Source organism: Carcharhinus amblyrhynchos, chromosome 14 (assembly GCF_965287045.1).
Source record: "Carcharhinus amblyrhynchos chromosome 14, sCarAmb.v2.hapA, whole genome shotgun sequence".
Classification (NCBI taxonomy): domain Eukaryota; kingdom Metazoa; phylum Chordata; class Chondrichthyes; order Carcharhiniformes; family Carcharhinidae; genus Carcharhinus; species Carcharhinus amblyrhynchos.
In genome coordinates this window covers 37,268,719-37,286,872 of record NC_137337.1, presented here as the reverse complement: position 1 = coordinate 37,286,872, position 18,154 = coordinate 37,268,719, and the positions used below count along the sequence as shown (strand labels likewise).

Genomic DNA, 18,154 nt, shown 5'->3' with positions numbered 1-18,154 from the left:
TTTAGCTGCCAAATCCATAGAGACTGCGGCCTTAGTGTTTCATAACCCATGGCAGTGACCATCTTGCACTTGGCATGCTCAGTGTAGGTGACCGCATCCTGATCACGTTCTCCAGGAAAACCTTTAGCACTCCATGGATCTCCTTGTAGATCAAGTTCGAGATCCGCTCGACCCCCGCCACTGAGAGTTAGGCGGTGGATGGCTGGTTTGGTGATGCCCTGGATGTTATCTCGAAGCACTTTGCAGTGCTGCTTTACTCTGCCTTTCCCCAGCTCCTCCTTTTCCTCTAAAAGACATGATCCTCCTTCAGTCAAGTTTACTGTGTAGGATATCAAGACTGCAGATGCGGGTCACGTTGCTCAGTGGTACAGCGTGACTGCTCCAAAATCAAAATACCACTCAGGATTATCATCCTTTTGTATGTTTAAAGTATATCTAATTGAGATAACAGAAGGAAGGAATCCAGTTTGTTTGGTTGTGTGGCTGTGTCTGAAAATATCTATGTTACGGCTATAATTTTTGATGGAATATTTAATAAAAAACAGTTGTTGGAAATGTCTAGCAGATCCATGATTGCCTGAAGAATGCTGATGAAATTACAGGTTAACATTTTGGGTTTAGATCTCTTGCATGAGCTGAAAAAATAAGTGAGTCCCTTAACAGGAGTAAATAAAATTTTTATTTGTATTGCTGAAATGTTAAACCTGTGAATAATTATGTCGTCTTCCTTATTTCAAAGTCAGCAAGATAGAAATATAACCAGTTGGTTCTAGTGAGCTTATTACAGATGTGCATTACCCAAAATGATAAATGTTTTTCAACAAAAAATTTAAATGTTCATTCTTTTGACCAAAAGAATTTGATTCCTATGGAATAACAGTATTCCCCATATCAATGGTTTTCTTTTGCGGCCTATTCTTAGAAGCTATAAACAAAATGCATATCACTATAAGCTGGTGAAACTCTGTTGTGTTGGAGCAGCATATTTTATGTGGATATTTGTGCAGTTTAAAAATTGAATTAATAGAATTCATAAGATGGAGGCCTTCACTCTTGGTTTGGAAGATTTGGTCATCCCTGGCAGCTGGATAACTGTTATTTCAAAGGCTGCATTAGGAAATATATCAAATCTCATTGCTAATGCTTTGTGTATCCAAAGCTCACACATGGTATTACGTAATTGCTAGAGACCCAGATTTGGTGTGGGTTATTTTTTTCTTCCATATATAGTATACTAAATGAATTGCAAGAAAAATGAATACAAGCTACTTTAACCCAGCATCGCTCCATGCTCTATAAAATGAGCAGTACCTGTGTTTTAACCTTTTTCACTGATTTCAAAACGAGTGACACATTTATTTTTGATTAAATGAGACTAGACTTCTTTTTAAACCACAGAGAAAGTAACTGTTCAGCTTCAATGATGGGCCTTCATTAAGACTTTGTAAAATACTTTGAAGGAATTTGGGAGGAGCATTTTCAATTCTGATCGCCATTTCCTATCATTTATTAATTGCTAAATATTGTCTGTCTTCATCTATAAACTAGTTAAATTCATGAAATTCATTGCAAACCATGTCCACTTTCAACAACTTGTTAATCATTATGTTTATAAGCTTTTATGAATTTTTATTAGAGATTCAATGCAAGTACAAACTAAAAGTAGTTAAAATTACTCATAGACAGTACAGACTTGAAAACTGAGCTGGGGCAAGAAAATTAACGCGATAGCAAGATTGAGGCATTTGCTGCTCTCTTCATTTGCAGGTCTGCTATTGGAGTGCCTTGGAGGTGGTGTCTGATAGCTGGTCATAGAATGTATTGTGACTCAGAGGGTGTCTGGCTTTGCTATGCTATTCTGGCAAATGGTGGAGGAGATGGGTCAGAGTAATTACAAAAGTCCCAGGCAACAGTGCCAGAAACTACTCAATTGTCAATGGAGCTGCCTTTCTGAAACTGGTAAATAAGATTCTGTCTGATCCATCTGTGTTCAAAAAACTGGGGTCAGATGCTACATAATGAGATTATCTGGAGAACACAGGCTCCTGTATCCAAGATTTTAAGTGCTGTTGTGATTTGACAAATAAGCACTTGCTAAAGTTCTGCACCCCCAACTTGTCAAACTGTCATTCTAGTGTCAACGATGATGGTCTACTTGTGAATTCAATTTTTAATTGCCTGACTTGAGTTCCAAGTATTTACTGACTTCGCATTGAAGGCTTAAACCTATGCCCTTCATTTGTCTTGTAATTTTGTGTGAATGGAAACTAGTCTCTTTGAGGTGACTTCAAGGTCCCATGTCTCAAATTGAAAGCTCAGAACCAAATTAACACTGTCACCAAATCCAGATATGTCTGCATTCCTCATAAACACTTAAAAATTGACCAACAAATCTAACTTGCTTTGTTAGACCTGGAGGAGTGGATCTGTTGCCCCGTCCCCTTCCCCAGTGTGTTTAAGGCCTAGAAATGTTTCATGTAACTTTTTACTAAAATGTCAGTAGTAGATTCATAGATTCCCTATAGTGCAGAAGGAAGCCATTCAGCCCATTGAACCTGCACCAATTCTCCAACAGTGCATCCCACCCAAGCCTATAACCCCACGTATTTACCCTGCTAAACCTCCTAACCTACACATTTCAGGACACCTTAAAGAGCAATTTAGCATGGCCAGTCAACCTAACCTGCACAATTTTGGACTGTGGGGGGGAAATGAGTACCCAGAAGGGCGGCATGATAGCAGTGGTTAGCACTGCTGCTTCACAGCTCCAGGGTCCTGGGTTTGATTCTCGGCCTGGGACACTGTGTGGAGTTTGCACATTCTCCTCGTGTCAGCGTGGGCTTCCTCTGGGTACTCTGGTTCCCTCTCACAGTCCAAAGATGTGCAGGTTAGGTTGATTGGCCATGCTAAGAAATTGCCCCCTTAGTGTCCAGGTTAGTGGGATTGGTGGGTGTGATATCAGGGTAAGGCCTGGGTGGGATTGTGTTTGGTGCAGACTCGAAGGGCCTCTTTCTGCTCTAAGGTTCTATGTTTTATGTTCTAAACCCGTGTAAACGGCCGTCCAAGGCTGGAATTGAACCCAGGTCCCTGGTGCTGTGAGGCAGCAGTGCTAACCACTGGGCCATCGTGCTGTCCTTGTAGTGGAAACATTTGTAAAAACCTACCAGTAAGGATTGGAGAGGTGGGACCTACAGCTGTCTATTCACTTTGGCTTATGCCTGGTCCCTATTCGCTTGCTGTTGCATTGCATCTTGATGTAATGGTTGTGAACCCATCTATCTTTATCTGCTTCTGACCTTGTCTGAGATCCTACAATGTTTCATTGTGTGAAGTCATGGGAAACAGTTATAACCAGTTTCTTCCATCTTTTAGTTTTGGAATCTGGTTGCTATTATCATACAGATAAAAGGCTTCTCTTTGAATTGAAGCAGTTTTATGTAATCTGTAATTAAGTCAACTGTCACATTTGTATCTTGTAGTGTGTTTTTTTTTTATGTTCTCCTATATTTACAAAAAAATTATCCCCTGTAATGGTTTAATGCATTTTATTAAATGACTACTTCTTAGAAATTATCTAATTCAAATCAAAAGCGGTTTCCCATTTTAGTGTATATGCAATTCCTGAAATATTTAATTTCAAATTATTTAAGATGAACAGGAATAGGAACGTATGAGTTTTAATTGTGATGCTTTGGGAGAATTAGTATTCAAGCTGATACATAGTGATAGAAAAGTTTAAAGCCACTATATATTTTTCTACGAACTGTCCAGCACATGCTGTCTACATGGACGTTTGGATTGCTACCCTGAGCCTTCTGATGCCCAAGAATAAATCTCAGATTATACTGCAAGGTTTTCTTTTGTACTGGTGGGATGTGAGGAACAGTTGCACAGGCACCAGTGGCCATTATGTAGAGTGAGTGCACATGCACAGCTGCTCCTGATGCCTTTCCAGTTGTTAGCAGGCTTTATAGTGGATACAGTAAGTGAGCAGTAACAAACGGCAGATAGAGTATAGTGTAGCTGAATGTGAGGTTGTCCACTGGCAGGAAGAATAGAAAAGCAGAATATTGATTTAGTTGGAGAGACTGCAGCCTGTCTTGTCCTCTTAATCTGATCATTATCCAGTCAGTTCACAATACTTTCAAGTGCTATGTCATTGTCATGACCGTGTAAAGCGCATTTTCTTCGTGGTCTGCGATTCAAGAATTTGTCTGTGTGTGTACATAACCCTATTAATTCATGAATAGTTCAATTTTTTTAAAAAAAAAGCAGGCAAGCTTCAGCGTTAAACAAGATAAAAGTTGGCTAATACAAGAACCATTGCTGAAAGTTACTTGAGTGAAAGTGAAGTTATTTTCTGGGATGCAGAAGAAAATGAAAAGTATTCGATTTCAAATCGGCCTTTGCGATATCAGTGCAGGCACGTTGCTTGAATTTCTTCTTTCCAAAATGCAGAGGTTGAAAGTTAGGTTCTGTTTAGCAGCTGTGATGGCTTCTGTAGTTGAAGAGTTGGAGTTTGCCATTGCAGGTGGATTCAGCAGGTCGTCTTTGGGAGAAGGTGAAGGTTTTCTACTCCTTGCTAATTCTGCACTTGCAGCTTGTCTGAACTCCTTTGGCAGAACAGCAGTTGATTCCTTTAATGTCTTCCTCTTCGTCCTCCCTTGGCCAAGAACTCTCTCAGAAGTTGTTTCTGAGAGCTCGTCGTAGGGTTCACAGCCAGATTTAATAAACTTTAATGGCTGCTATCCCAAACAGTCAAATCATGCTTCCATATTAGATTTTGGGTTAATTGTCTTTTTAGTGGAAATAAGTAACCCTTCAAGTGTCTCAGCCATTTTGCTGAATAGGTGCCATTTTTCCAGGTTTGATAAAGGAAGCCACAGTGAGTTTCTGTTTACACTGATGGAAATGCAAAGTGAATTTCAAATATCTGGACACATCTCTGTCTACCTGCAATCCATATTGCAGTGGAAAATGTCAGGCAACCACTGGCAATCATCTTTAAGATTGCTTGTGTCCATTTAAAAAGAAAGATTAACTTTGTTACAAAATCTATTACATCACAACTACATGTTTGTGATGATGATCTACCAATTTTGATTTGTACCCTGTACACCAAATTCAAGGTAATTAATATATATCAAGCAAACCAGTGGTCCTGGTACTGATCCCTGAGAAATCTACTGTGTTCTTTACTCCAGTCTGAAAAGCAAACCATTCACCACTATCTGTTTCCTGTCACTTTGCCAACTTTATATGCATGGTACCCTTTTACTCCATGGACTTTCACCTTTGGTGACAATCAAATCCTTTTTGGACTTTCGGAAGTCAGTGTACATCACATCAGCATGTCCTGTTCCACACACTTCCCTCATTTAATACCTCCTTTTGGAAATCTGTGCTGATTTTCCTTAAATAAGATGCCCTTGAATGGAAGCATCAGGATGGGTCAACTTCCTTCCTGATCCATAATTATCTTGTGATCTTGAATGTCCTATTTACTACTCTGGATGGTGTGCCTATTTTGATCATGTAAAAGCAGCTTGGTCCTAAGATTTATTTCTTAATGTCATATTTTTTTTTAAAGCTCCGATCTGACATTTAAATTATTTTGTGTTCGTTTCTTTTGATGCATTAAATTTGTTTAACACTGCCATTCACGTTTTCTTTTGTGTCTTGAATGCTTTTTAAAACAAAAATGTAACTTGGTCGCAGGAAGCAGTAGTAAACTGTTTAATGATTTAGTTGTACAAAAGTTGATTGTTCTGATAGTTGGAGAGAGTAAGTACTGATACAGTAAGGTATGAACAAATCCATCATTATCTTTCTAAACAAAGACAAAACTAGGCAAGCTTGAATCTTGTGAAATCTGAACCGTGTTTGTTAGTGAGCAGGTGTAGGATTGCAAAACTATCTTCAGATCAAATCAGCTTCAGCATTCTCTACAGGATAGAATTCCTACAGTGCAGAAGGAGGCCATTTGGCCCATTGAACCTGCACCAACAGCAATCCCACAGCTATCCCCATAACCCCACTTGCTAATACCCCTGACACTTATAGACAATTTAGCACTGGCACTCCATCTAACCTGCACGTCCTTGGACTGTGGGAGGAAACCTGAGCACCTGGGGGGAACCCATGCAAACACAGAATGTGCCAGCTGCACACAGTCATCCGGGGTCCTTGGTGCTGTGAGGCAGCAGTGCTAATCACTGTACCACCATAATTTGAAGAGAGTAGGAGTAAAGGTGATGGCATTTCTCGTTTTTAAGAGATACCTAATTTTGGCATGTAGTCCATTTGATTCTCCCTTGTCCAGCTGTGTAATAACATCTGCCTTCAGCTGAGCTGACCATTATTGTTTAAGTTGGGAAAGGGGAAGAGGGGAAATGCATAATTTTATGTATACAATTACAAAATTAAGCTCCCAGTAAGGGATGGATTGTAATTGGAAGATTTTTTGATTTCAAAAATTGAGGTTTTGTGCTTAACTGTTTCCAAGCTCTAAAGTAAAATAGAAATGGTTGGCAAACAATGAGGTGGAAAAAGTTTTAATGTAGTCATGATAACTAACCAGACTTCTGACAGATTCTTTGATTTCAGAAAAGCTTAACTTTCTTCCTGGTTAGGTTCAAATCGAACAAAGGCAAGGGTGGGGCGAGGTTGATTCTACCAAAAAAATTCTAAGTGCCGAATTCGCATGAAAACTGGAGTGACTCCTGATGTTTTTTTTTGAGCGTGATTTTCAAAATGAATCTCCAGTCTGAGCACTGCAAAGTGCACTATCGGGAATCCTTCTGAAAATCAGGGGGCGGGGCAAATTCCCACCCAAGAGTCTGGCAGCATAGCACTGTGTGGGCCATTGCGCGTGCACTGATCTGTCATAGTGGAGATCAGTGTATGCGCAGCGGCCCCACACTGTCGACCTCCTCCTGATCACTGGCCTCCTGGATCCCTCCCTGTCAGCACTGAAGCACCGATCAACCCCTTCCCTCCCTCTGTCACCAATCCCAATGCAGTATGGCAGTAGGATTACCTCCACCTGCCCTCTTGGCACTGCCTGGTGGACAGGGCCAAGGTTCTCCCAGGCATTGCCATTTTGCCCCTAGGGCAATGCCAAAGAGCAAGCTGGCACTGCCCAAGGGGTGCCCCCTTAACCCTGACCTCCTGGGGGAAGCCTCCTTGGCCTCTGTTCTCTCCAGTAGCACTGGACCATCTGTTCCACATCAGTGGGGAGAAGTAAACACCACTGGAGTGAACCATTCCTGGCAGGGGGAAGGGGGTGGACACTATCAAGCCCAGAGTCTTCTGTCCTGGGCCCGCTGCTGATGGATTCAGATTGAAATTTAAAAATGGAAATCAGCTCTATGCCAAGATGCATGGAGGCTATGGCGCTCAGTGGGAAGCTTGCTACACAGTCTCTGCTGATGTCTCCCAGCCTGCTAGCACAGCAGGCTGAGAGAATCGCCCCCCCCCCCCCCAAGATGTCCTTGTCTAACTGAATTAGAAAGCAGCAGTCGTTAAAGTCCCCTGTTTTTGAAGTGATTTTCTGTTGTGGCCACATAAATTGAATTGCTGATTTTTGACGGGCTATATCATTTGTTTGAGCTCTGTGTTCAAATTCTTCCATTTGAAGTTGGCAAATGGCAGCTCCGTACTGCTATTGTGTGGGTGCTTATCTCTATTGCAATGCAACAAATGGAATTTTTATCATCTTTTAATGACAAAGTATCCAAAGGAACTTGACGGGCACATTCTCAAACATATCCATCGAGCCAGAGAGAGATGTAGGGATCAAAAGCTTGGTCAGAGGTAGCTAAAAACATAGCTACAAATGGTGTAGCAATTAAAGGAGGGAATGGAGTAGACCTGAGGCAAGATTTGGAAGAGCATAGATATTTCTTGGGAATCAAGGACTGAATGAGGTTATCTCCCAATAAACCAGTGGTAACACCATCTCTGCATTGACGACTTGATTTTCTTTTTTTTTCCGCAAAAGATATTAGACCAATTAAGGAGGTAATATAACGTTATTTGGGCTTTATGCTAGACTGTAATATAATTGCTGTTGTAAGACTGTTGTTTTAGCCTTGGATGCTGAGAAACTTTTGTGATATCAGAATTTGTGTGTATAATGTTCATATGACATGGTTATTATGAAAGAATTAGTATCTCGTAATACAATAGAGGAATATGATTTAAGTGTTATCATAAAATACCTACATTCGGAAGGCTGCCATTTGGCCCAACGAGGCGTCTGCACCAACGGGGCGTCTTACCTAGTCCTCCTCTGCCTATACCCATAACCTTGTGCATTTACCATGGCCAATCCACCTAATCTGGACATATTTGGACTTTGATAGGAAACCAGAGCACCCAGAGTAAATCCATGCAGACGCGGAGCAAATGTCTGTGGAGTTTGCACAGTCACCTGTGGCTGGAATCAAACCTGGGTCCCTGGTGCTGGTGAGGCAACAGTGCTAACCATTATGCCACTCAGTACATAGCTTAGATTTTCAATATCAGTATATTTATCTGGAGAAAGATTGGCTTTACTCTATGAAGAGCAGAAATGCTGCACAGAAACAATACTTTTGACTATTAATGGTACGTTAATACATGTGACAATAATAAATCAAATCAAACATCATTTGGTTCTTTCAGAAGTTTGAAATTTTGATCAGCATTCTCGCACTGGTGATCAGAGCTCAGCATATCCATTTAAGTAAATGTGTAAAGTTCTGCTTTGTCAGAATAGAGGTAATGGCAAAAACCTTCTTGTTTGGAGAAACTAGATTTTACCTGAAATTGGCATCCTCTGAAATAATAGAATGCATTCAAAGGACAAAAATTGTGTGTGTACACGTATGCTGCCCTCATCTCCCTGTAGAAGTTGATGAAGGATTCTTCACCCATTAACCTTGTTACAAAAAGATAGGATTAGTCCTAAACTGTTTTTAAAGCACCTAAGAAAAAGATGATACTAAAAGCTTCTGCTTCAGGTACCATACCCTAAGTAGGCTTTGGTGATTGGATTGGCCTGTGATTATGTAGGGCACAGTACTTCAATGCTTTGCCATTGGCTTTTGCTACATTGCAGATCAGGAAACTCCTCCTCTTACCTCCTGCCATCAGGTGTATTGGAAAGATTTATAGGCTGAAAACCAGTCTGTTTGGCTACATAATGAACACACCTTCCGTGGGCATCAAGTCCTGAAGTGGGGCTTGAAACAGACACCACAAGACCTCCATAAAGAGCTAAGAATCTCGAATGCTAACCAAACAACTTGCAATGTAGACAGTCATAAGAACATCTGCAACATTGAGGGTTACCAAACAGAATTAACTTGCTGGAGACCATCATGAGGAGCGTGTGTATCAGCATAACACAAGCAAATTCTTGAAAAATATTGGAAATCTGAAATAAAAGCAGAAAATGCTGCAAACTCAGCGGGTTTGACAGCATCTGTAGAAAGATGTTATAGGTCTGCAACCTTTCCTCAGCTCCGCTACCATAGCTTACTCTCCTGCACTACAATGATAATCACAATATCAAAAATTCAGATAGACCAGTGGAGAGATTCCCTAGTAAGAACTTTGAAATCACAGGAATTGTACTCCCTGTGAGTAACAAGAGGCCTGACTGATAAAATGAGGTTGACCAATAAGTTCCAGAATCCATGAGGACTAATGCCTTGACATTAGGAAGGGTCTAATTCCCTAGTAGTGATTTCATTAAACATCTTGTCCCAATAATGTTGTATAGAATCTTTTCATCAGAAGACATTTGTGTTAAATGCCAACAAATGGCAAGTGTTATTGAGGGGGAAAAAACCTAAATTTATAGACAATCATAGAATCCCAACAGTGCAGAAGGAGACTATTCAGCCCATCAAGCCTGCACTGACGACATTCCCACCCAGGCCCTATCCTCAATTCCACGTTTTTACCCCACTAGTTCCCCTGACACTAAGGGACAATTTAACATGAGCAATCCACCTAACCTATGTGGACACGGGGAGAATGTGCAAAGTCCACACAAGTGACCCAAGGCCCTGGGTCCCTGGCACCGAAGCAGCAATGCTAGCCACTGTGCAATATTATAAAACGTAGAATTATGGGAGGAGTGGTAGGTGGGGAAGACCGTCAATAATCTGATGAGACCGTTGTAGTTGGGAAGTCAAGGAGATGCAATACTTTTATAATGTAAGGAAATGGGTATGTGAGTAATAATGCCATAAAGGCCTAAATTGTCTTAAAGGATACTTCCCCTTGTAGATTTTTGGGATAAAACATTGTACTTATGTAGAGGGTGCTCGAATCTGTTTTAATAATTTTCTGCTCCTCTTGTCAGACCAACTTCTGCTTGAATATATTTTTCTTGAGGGAAAACGATGAAACTTAATGAAAAAGTTAGGCATGTTATAAAACTAATTGACCACATCTGGTGCAGTTTTCAGACGCTTTCACAGTATTACTAAAGGAGGCCATTCAGTTTTTCACGTCTGCACTAGTTCTCCACATATCAATTTGACTAGTGCCACTCCGCTGCTTTCTCCACATAGTACTTCATTCTCTGATAACAATCCCAATTCCTTCTTGAATCCCTCGATTGAACTTTCGTCCACTACATTCTCAGGTTGTGTATTCCAGATCCTAATCACTTGCTGTGCAAAAACAATTTTTTCATGTCACCATTGCTGCTTTTGCCAATTGCCTTAAATCACCACGGTTTTTCCTTATCCACTCTGTCCAGCCAACTCATGTTTTTGAATACTTTTTTTCAAATCTCCCCTCAACCTTCTCCAAGGAAACCAATCTCACTTCCCAATCTATCTGCACAGCTGAAGTTCCTCATTTCTGGGACCATCCTTGTGAACCTAATGAAGTGTTCTGCTGAATGATATTCAAATGTACATATTTAGTCCAGCACTGTACTAAGTACACACAATGATATCAAAAACCAAGCATAATTACTTGGCTGTATTGAATTGGCATTTTTTTCCAGTTACTTCATTCATTTGGCGCTTCCACTATTTGATGAAGTTCCAATTTATCAGAAATGTATAGCACATGTGCCATCACCAATATGTATTCAAAATTAGTTCTGGTAATTTTTTTTTAGTTTGGGTGGTTTTTTTTGTTTACATGTGAGCTTTCACAATATGTGCTTCCTCTAGCAAATGCTTTTGTTATGGCTTTGACATTTGAAGGATTTCAGTCGTGTTAACAATGAAGCAAGCTCTATAAAGAAGACATGATGAATCTGTAGATAAATTAATTTACTGTATATATTTGTTCTTATCACTGGCTATGCTCTTGCAGCATGTTTTGCTCCACCTGCTCACTCTGTGCTCTGCCTGCTTACTCCATGCTATGCCCTACCTGTTCTGTGCTCTTTCTGCCCTTCTCATTTCCTCTGTTTTCCTCCTTCTTAGGCTCTGATGTTCTTTATATTGGTCCGTCAAAAGGTAAGCTTTCAATTTATCATAGACTTTATGATTAAATATTATTGTTGTGTTATGCACAACTCTTGACTTTTTTTTACTATTAGTGCACAGATTTGCATAATTAAAATTATTGGTTGTCCGGTGAATGCATCTTGCTAAATGCTCTACACCCAACTGGCAATTAACTAAATGCAATTATATTTCTTTGAATCTATCTGTCTCCTCCTCATCCTTCTCCAGGAAGTATTTACTCAAGCCCAGGATTGTACAGCAAGACAATGACACCAACATATGACTCGAGAGATGGTAGCCCACTTTCCCCAACCTCAGCTTGGTTTGGTGACAGTCCTCTATCAGAAGGCAATCCTAGTGTTCTTGCAGTGAGCCAGCCAATCACCTCCCCGGATATATTGGCACAGCTATTCAAACCACAGTCTCTACTTGATAAGGCAAAAACTAACAAAGGGCAAGTTCACATTTTCTGTCCCTTTTTTTAGATTTTGTTTCAAATACAAAGTTACAGTAGTGTACATTTTATTCCAACTTTTGCATGTTTTCTTTCAGATGGCTAGATTCATCAAGATCCCTGATGGAGCAAGATGTAAAAGACAATGAAGTTTTAATGCTCCGATTCAAATATTACAGTTTCTTTGATTTAAACCCAAAGGTATGAGTTTACAAAATATGTACCCCTTCATGCAGCTTTATATTTTTGTATTTCAAAAGATGTTTCTCAAATATTATACAGGGCAATGATGTAACATGATGTATTGTTCTGTGTCGCTGAAAAGAGCATTGTAACTAGGAATCTGCATTGTAAGTGTCTAGCCGTATTGCATGTTCAATCACTTCTTCTCCATGTCCAATTCTGTGTGAATGTTCAAGTTGTACTTTATTAACCATATTGTCCAACACTTTATTTTGGCTATGATGCTTACAAAACTTGTATCTGATTGCTTCATAAAATAATAATAGTGGAAGGCAGCTACCATGTTCATGACGATGTAGGCTCAGTTTTCACCTAAAGTCCTTTTTTTTTTTTTTGGCCAGTTTTTCTCAATTCATTTCTTTAAAACATGTAACACTGGTTTAAAGTACAAAGTTTAGAAATTATGGGACAACATTTGATGTGATTAAAATCAATATTTCATGGTGGCATCATATGATGACTTCCATAACTTATAGTTGGAAATACAGTTAAACAAATATCTTTAAAATGTACCAAAAATGTATTTTGTTTTAAATCTGCAATATCAGTTATTTTATTTCTTTGTGCTTTGTATTGCCACATATGAGAGCACTTGTTCATACAAAGCTGTGGCAATTCTAAACATCTGTTTTACTTTGAAATTTCAGTATGATGCAGTGAGGATCAACCAGCTTTTTGAACAAGCTAAGTGGTGTATTCTTCTGGAAGAAATTGAATGCACGGAGGAGGAAATGATGATGTTTGCAGCTTTGCAAGTAAGTAAGCACAGAATAACAAAAAATCCATGTGCGTTGTACAATTTCAATAAATTGTATTGCTACTGCCTCTGATTAATTGTCACATTTAGAAAGTTTTAGTTTGTCTAAACTCATGCATAACATCATCACGCTAGCTATAAACAACTTTGGAGCATTTGAGAAGGGCAGAGGCTGAAAAAGAATGGGCGCAGTGCCCAGAATGTCATTGGGCAATTCTGCATGTTCCATTAAAGCATTTATGAGCACAAACACACTGCAGAATGATGAGATCAGTCTTCTATTTTTAATGTATGCCTGAGCAAAACTGCTTTACATAACTCTTAAATGTGAAATGGATTTCACTAGTGTGGTTCCTAACTTTTCAGTGGTCTTGTGCAAAAGTAAGAATTCTAAGTAGAAAGTCATTTTCAGACCATGCATGTAGTGATACTCAGTCCTTAACATTTAAAGTGGGACCTGGGTTCAGATTCTAGGATTAGTGCACACTGATACTTGAATCAAATATCTCAATTTTCTGAAATGTTTTTATTACCGTACCTTCCGCTAACCTTGAAGTTTGGTTCTTCCAAGACGTGTGCAGTGATGTTCGGAGACAAATGTGATTGCTGGTGGGTGTGGTCTATAGGCCCCCAAATAATAACTTTGGAGGTGGGGCGGGCTATAAACAAGCAAATAAATTATGCGTGCAGAAATGGAACGGCGATAATTATGGGGGAATTTCAATCTACATATTGATTGGTTGACCAATGTCGGACACGGTGGGCTTGAGGAAGAGTTCTTGGAATGCTGCCGGGATATTTCCTTGAACAGTGCGTGACGGAACTGACGAGGGAGCGAGCTATCTTAGATCTGGTGTTATGTAACAAGGCAGGTAGAATTAGGGATCTTGTTGTGAGGGATCCTCTTGGGACGAGCGATCATTGTATGGTTGAGTTTTTGATGCAGATGGAGGATGAGAAAGTAGGGTCCCGAACCTGTGTCCACTGTTTGAACAGAGGGGAGTACGATAGGATGAGAGAGGAATTGGCAGATGTAGATTGGGGACACAGATTGGTCGGTAGGACTGCTGAGGAACAGTGGAGGATCTTTAAGGAGATCTTTTTCGGTGCTCAGCAGAAATATATTCCAATGGTAAAGTAGGAATGTAGAAGGGATAATCAGCTGTGGTTATCGAAGGAAATAAAGGAGAGTATCAAGTTAAAAGCTGATACTTTTAGAGTGGCTAAAAGTAGTGGCGAGTAGAAGATTGGGAGAGGTTTAAAAATCAACAAAGATTGACTAAGTTGATGAAGGAAGGATAGACTATGAAGCTAAACTAGCACTAAATATAAAAAAGGACAGTAAGAGTTTTTACAAATATATAAAGAGGAGGAGGCTAGCTAAAGTGAATGTTGGACCCTTAGAGGATGAGAGGGGGGATTTAGTGGTGGGAGATGAAGAAATGGCGGAGGCCTGAAATAAGTTTTTTGCCTCGGTCTTCACAGAGGAGGACGCAAATAGTTTGCCAGGTATTAAAGATAGAAGGATGGTAGGAGTTGAGGGTCTGAATGTGATTACTGTCACTAGAGAGGTAGTGCTTGATCGACTAGCGGGACTGATGGTGGACAAGTCCCCAGGACCGGATGGAATGCATCTCAGGGTTCTGAAGGAAATGGCAGAGGTGATTGTAGATGCCTTAGTGATTATTTACCAAACTTCGCTGGATTCCGGGGAAGTGCTGGAAGATTGGAAAACAGCTAATGTTACGCCGCTGTTTAAAAAAGGTAGCAGGCAAGAGGCAGGGAATTATAGACCGGTTAGTTTAACGTCTGTTGTTGGAAAAATGCTTGAATCTGTCATCAAAGAAGAAATAGTGAGGCTCCTAGAGAAGAATTGTTTGATAGAGCAGACGTAGCACGGATTCGTTAAGGGGAAGTTGTGTTTGACGAATTTATTGGAATTCTATGAGGATGTGACTAGTGCGGTAGACAGAGGGGAACCGGTGGATGTCGTGTTTTGCGATTTTTCAATAAGCGTTTGATAAGGTGCTGCACAAAAGGTTGCTTCAGAAGGTTGGGGGCATGGAGTTGGGGATAAGGTGTTAGCGTGGATAGGGGATTGGTCCTCTAATAGGAGGCAGAGAGTTGGTATCAATGGGTGCTATTCTGATTGGCGGTTGGTGACTAGCGGAGTGCCTCAGGGATCGGTGCTGGGGCCTCAGCTATTTACCATTTATATAGATGATCTGGAGGAGGGGGCTGAGTGTAGGGTGACAAAATTTGCTAATGACACAAAGATAAGTGGAAAAGCAAATTGTGTGGAGGGTGTGGAAAGTCTGCAGAGGGATCTAGATAGGCTGAGCGAGTGGGCGAGGACCTGGCAATGGAGTACAATGTTAGCAAGTGTGAGGTTATCCACTTTGGCAGGAATAATAGTAGGAGGGATTACTATTTAAAGGGCAAAAAGCTGCAGCATGCTACGGTGCAGAGGGGCCTGGGGGTCCTTGTGCATGAGTCGCAAAAACCCAGTCTGCAGGTGATCAAGAAGATGAATGGGATGTTGGCCTTTATAGCGAGGGGGATAGAATATAAAAGCAGGGAGGTCTTGCTGCAACTGTACAGAGCATTGGTGAGGCCGCAGTTGGAGTACTGTGTGCAGTTTTGGTCGCCACACTTGTGCAAGGATATTTTGGCCTTGGAGGGAGTGCAAAGGAGGTTCACTAGGCTGATACCGGAGATGAGAGGGTTGGACTATGAAGAGAGACTAAATAGACTGGGTCTGTACTCGGAGTTTAGAAGGATGAGGGGGGATCTTATAGAGACGTATAAGATAATGAAAGGGATGGATAGGGTAGAAGTAGAGAGATTCTTCCCGCTCAAAGGACAGCAGGACTAGAGGGCACAGCCTCAAGATAAGGGGGGGTGCAGTTTAGAACAGAGTTGAGGAGGAACTTCTTCACTCAAAGGGTGGTGAATCTCTGCCCGTTGAAGTGGTGGAGGCTACCTCGCTAAATATATTTAAGACGTGGGTAGATAGGTTTTTGGTAGGCAAGGGAATTAAGGGTTATGGGGAGAAAGTGGAACTGAGCCACTTCAGATCAGCCATGATCTTATTGAATGGCGGGGCAGGCTCGAAGGGCTAGATGGCCTACTCCTGCTCCTATTTCTTATGTTCTTATGTTGAATTGTTGCTGCAATCTTCAACTATTCCCTTTTGAGATCACTCTTTTTTTTTTGAAGCTTGGGACATGCAATTAGAGGAAGCCTGGATCTAGGTTATAGCTATTAACAACATAGCTGTTACAAATATGACTTAATTATGCCATATTTGGAGTAGTCTCTCAATTTATTTTCACCAGAAGTGGACATGTTACTTGCACCCAAAGCCATGCAGACAGATGCTGCAAGTGAGGCTAGAATGGCAAGCTGATACCCAACGTACAGAGCATTTATTTGAGGGAATAGATATTCCTGATGCCAGATATGTGGAGAAGCCTGATACTGTCTGAATAAACTTGGATCTTGGCAGTTGTGGTACTTGTAATGTTAAAACTTATAAACCTCTGTATTCACTATCTCACAGGGGTACGGAAAAGAATCCTATCGCCATAACCCCACATACTTATCAAGCTAATCTCTAACCTACACATTTTAGGAAGCTAAAGGGCAATTTAGCATGGCCAATCCACCTGATCTGCACATCTGTGGATTTGTTGGCCAGTGTTCTTTGCAGTGCTGAGAAGGGAGAGTCAACCAAGCCTGCAAGCTCAGTCATTTCCCGCAGAGTGATGAGCACAACGTTTGATGATATCCAATTCGTGGAGCGAAAGCTTGGGGGTTTTGAAATGGGGGATTTTATGAAGCCTGCAAGAGCAGGAAATGTGACATGCAGTGTGACTGAATTCAGTGTGAGCTGACATCTCAATTTCCTGAAGACGTTGCGATGCAGAGATTAAATCAGCAGTGTGTTTGTGGCATGTTGGATCTCTCACTGCCCTGTGGAGGATTCCCATTTGTAACATATATTTGCATGCCATGAATACCATTAGCATTTAACTACGTGCTACCTTCAAGTTTAAAGTTGGCACGTGAGAATCTCGTCACACCCACTTCAAGTTTGTTTAAAAGTGGCAAGTAACAGTAGGCTTTCTGAGGTTAACAGTTTTTCTTGTGGCAGATGGAGGGAGCAGGAGAAGGGTAGCTTAGGTGGAGGCCTGGGATCAGCAAGTGTGAGTGACTTGTGAAGGGACTGGGGTCATGAACATGGAGTTATGGAAGGAAAAGCCTAGCATCCTGGTAAGTGGGTGGGTAGTGGGAACAATCAGGGTAAGAAATGAGGGACCTAATAGGGCAGTGTTGGTACTTCCACATGTGGGTTTATCATGGATGTTGGCTGGAAAGGTCCTTGGGGATATTGAGTTCTGCAACATTTCAGTTATTCCTGTTCATAGAATTCCTACAGTGCAGAAGGAGCCCATTTGGCCCATCTAGTCTGCACTGTCTCCAACATAGCAACTTACTCAGGCCCTATCACCATAACCCCACATATTTACCAAGCTAATCTCTAACCTACACATCTTAGGACACTAAGGGGCAATCTAGCATGGCCAATCCACCTAATCTGCACAGCTATGGATCTGTTGGCCAGTGTTCTTTGCAAGTGCTGAGAAGGGAAGGTCAACTAAGCCTGCAAGCTCAAGTTATTTCCCAGAAAGAGATGAGCAGAACATGATTTGACACTAACATGAGCGTTCATTATGACTGAACAAAAATAAGCATGTCTTCTCATCATTGCAAGTGCTAATGCCTAGGAGGCGTGGCCTGATGGGGTTGGGGCCTAGGGGTGATCAGTGAGGGTGGGGGGTCTTGCTGCCACTCTGCATAGGGATTGGTGGAGGAAGCTAGAGGCCCAGCAGTGGTTGGTGGGGGGGGGATTGCAATGGGAGGTATTGGGCCTGGGAATGGGTGGTGGGGAGGAGAGTCATGAGGCTGGTCAGCAATTTGAGCTAGCTAGCAACTGGGAGATTGTCAGTGCGGGACCATTGCCCATCTGCTGAACTCGGCACTGACAGATTGGCGCGTGTGCTGATTTCAGCCCGTTCAGCGGGAACAGATCCCGCCCCTCAAAATTTAATGATATTCATGCTGGTGGCCTCTGCAGTGCACAGAGTGTAGGAGATTCTCCTCCGAACTCCCACTGAAAGAGGCAGTGTGAATTACTCCAGTTTTCATGCAAATTCAACACTTGGAATTATT

At 41.3% G+C, this 18,154-nt stretch overlaps 1 protein-coding gene across 4 annotated transcripts in view; it reads left to right on the top strand.

Moving 5' to 3' along the window:
* Positions 1–18,154, top strand: part of fermt2 (FERM domain containing kindlin 2) — a 116,857-nt gene that overhangs the window by 59,635 nt on the left and 39,068 nt on the right. For 2 of the 4 annotated variants that reach the window (XM_080202707.1, XM_080202706.1), the window contains exons 5-8: positions 11,442–11,474; positions 11,694–11,919; positions 12,018–12,120; positions 12,810–12,917. In XM_080202707.1, coding sequence (XP_080058833.1) covers positions 11,442–11,474; positions 11,694–11,919; positions 12,018–12,120; positions 12,810–12,917 — 470 coding nt within the window. The remainder of the gene's footprint in view (positions 1–11,441; positions 11,475–11,693; positions 11,920–12,017; positions 12,121–12,809; positions 12,918–18,154) is intronic. The other 2 variants (XM_080202709.1, XM_080202708.1) reach the window with 1 other exon arrangement.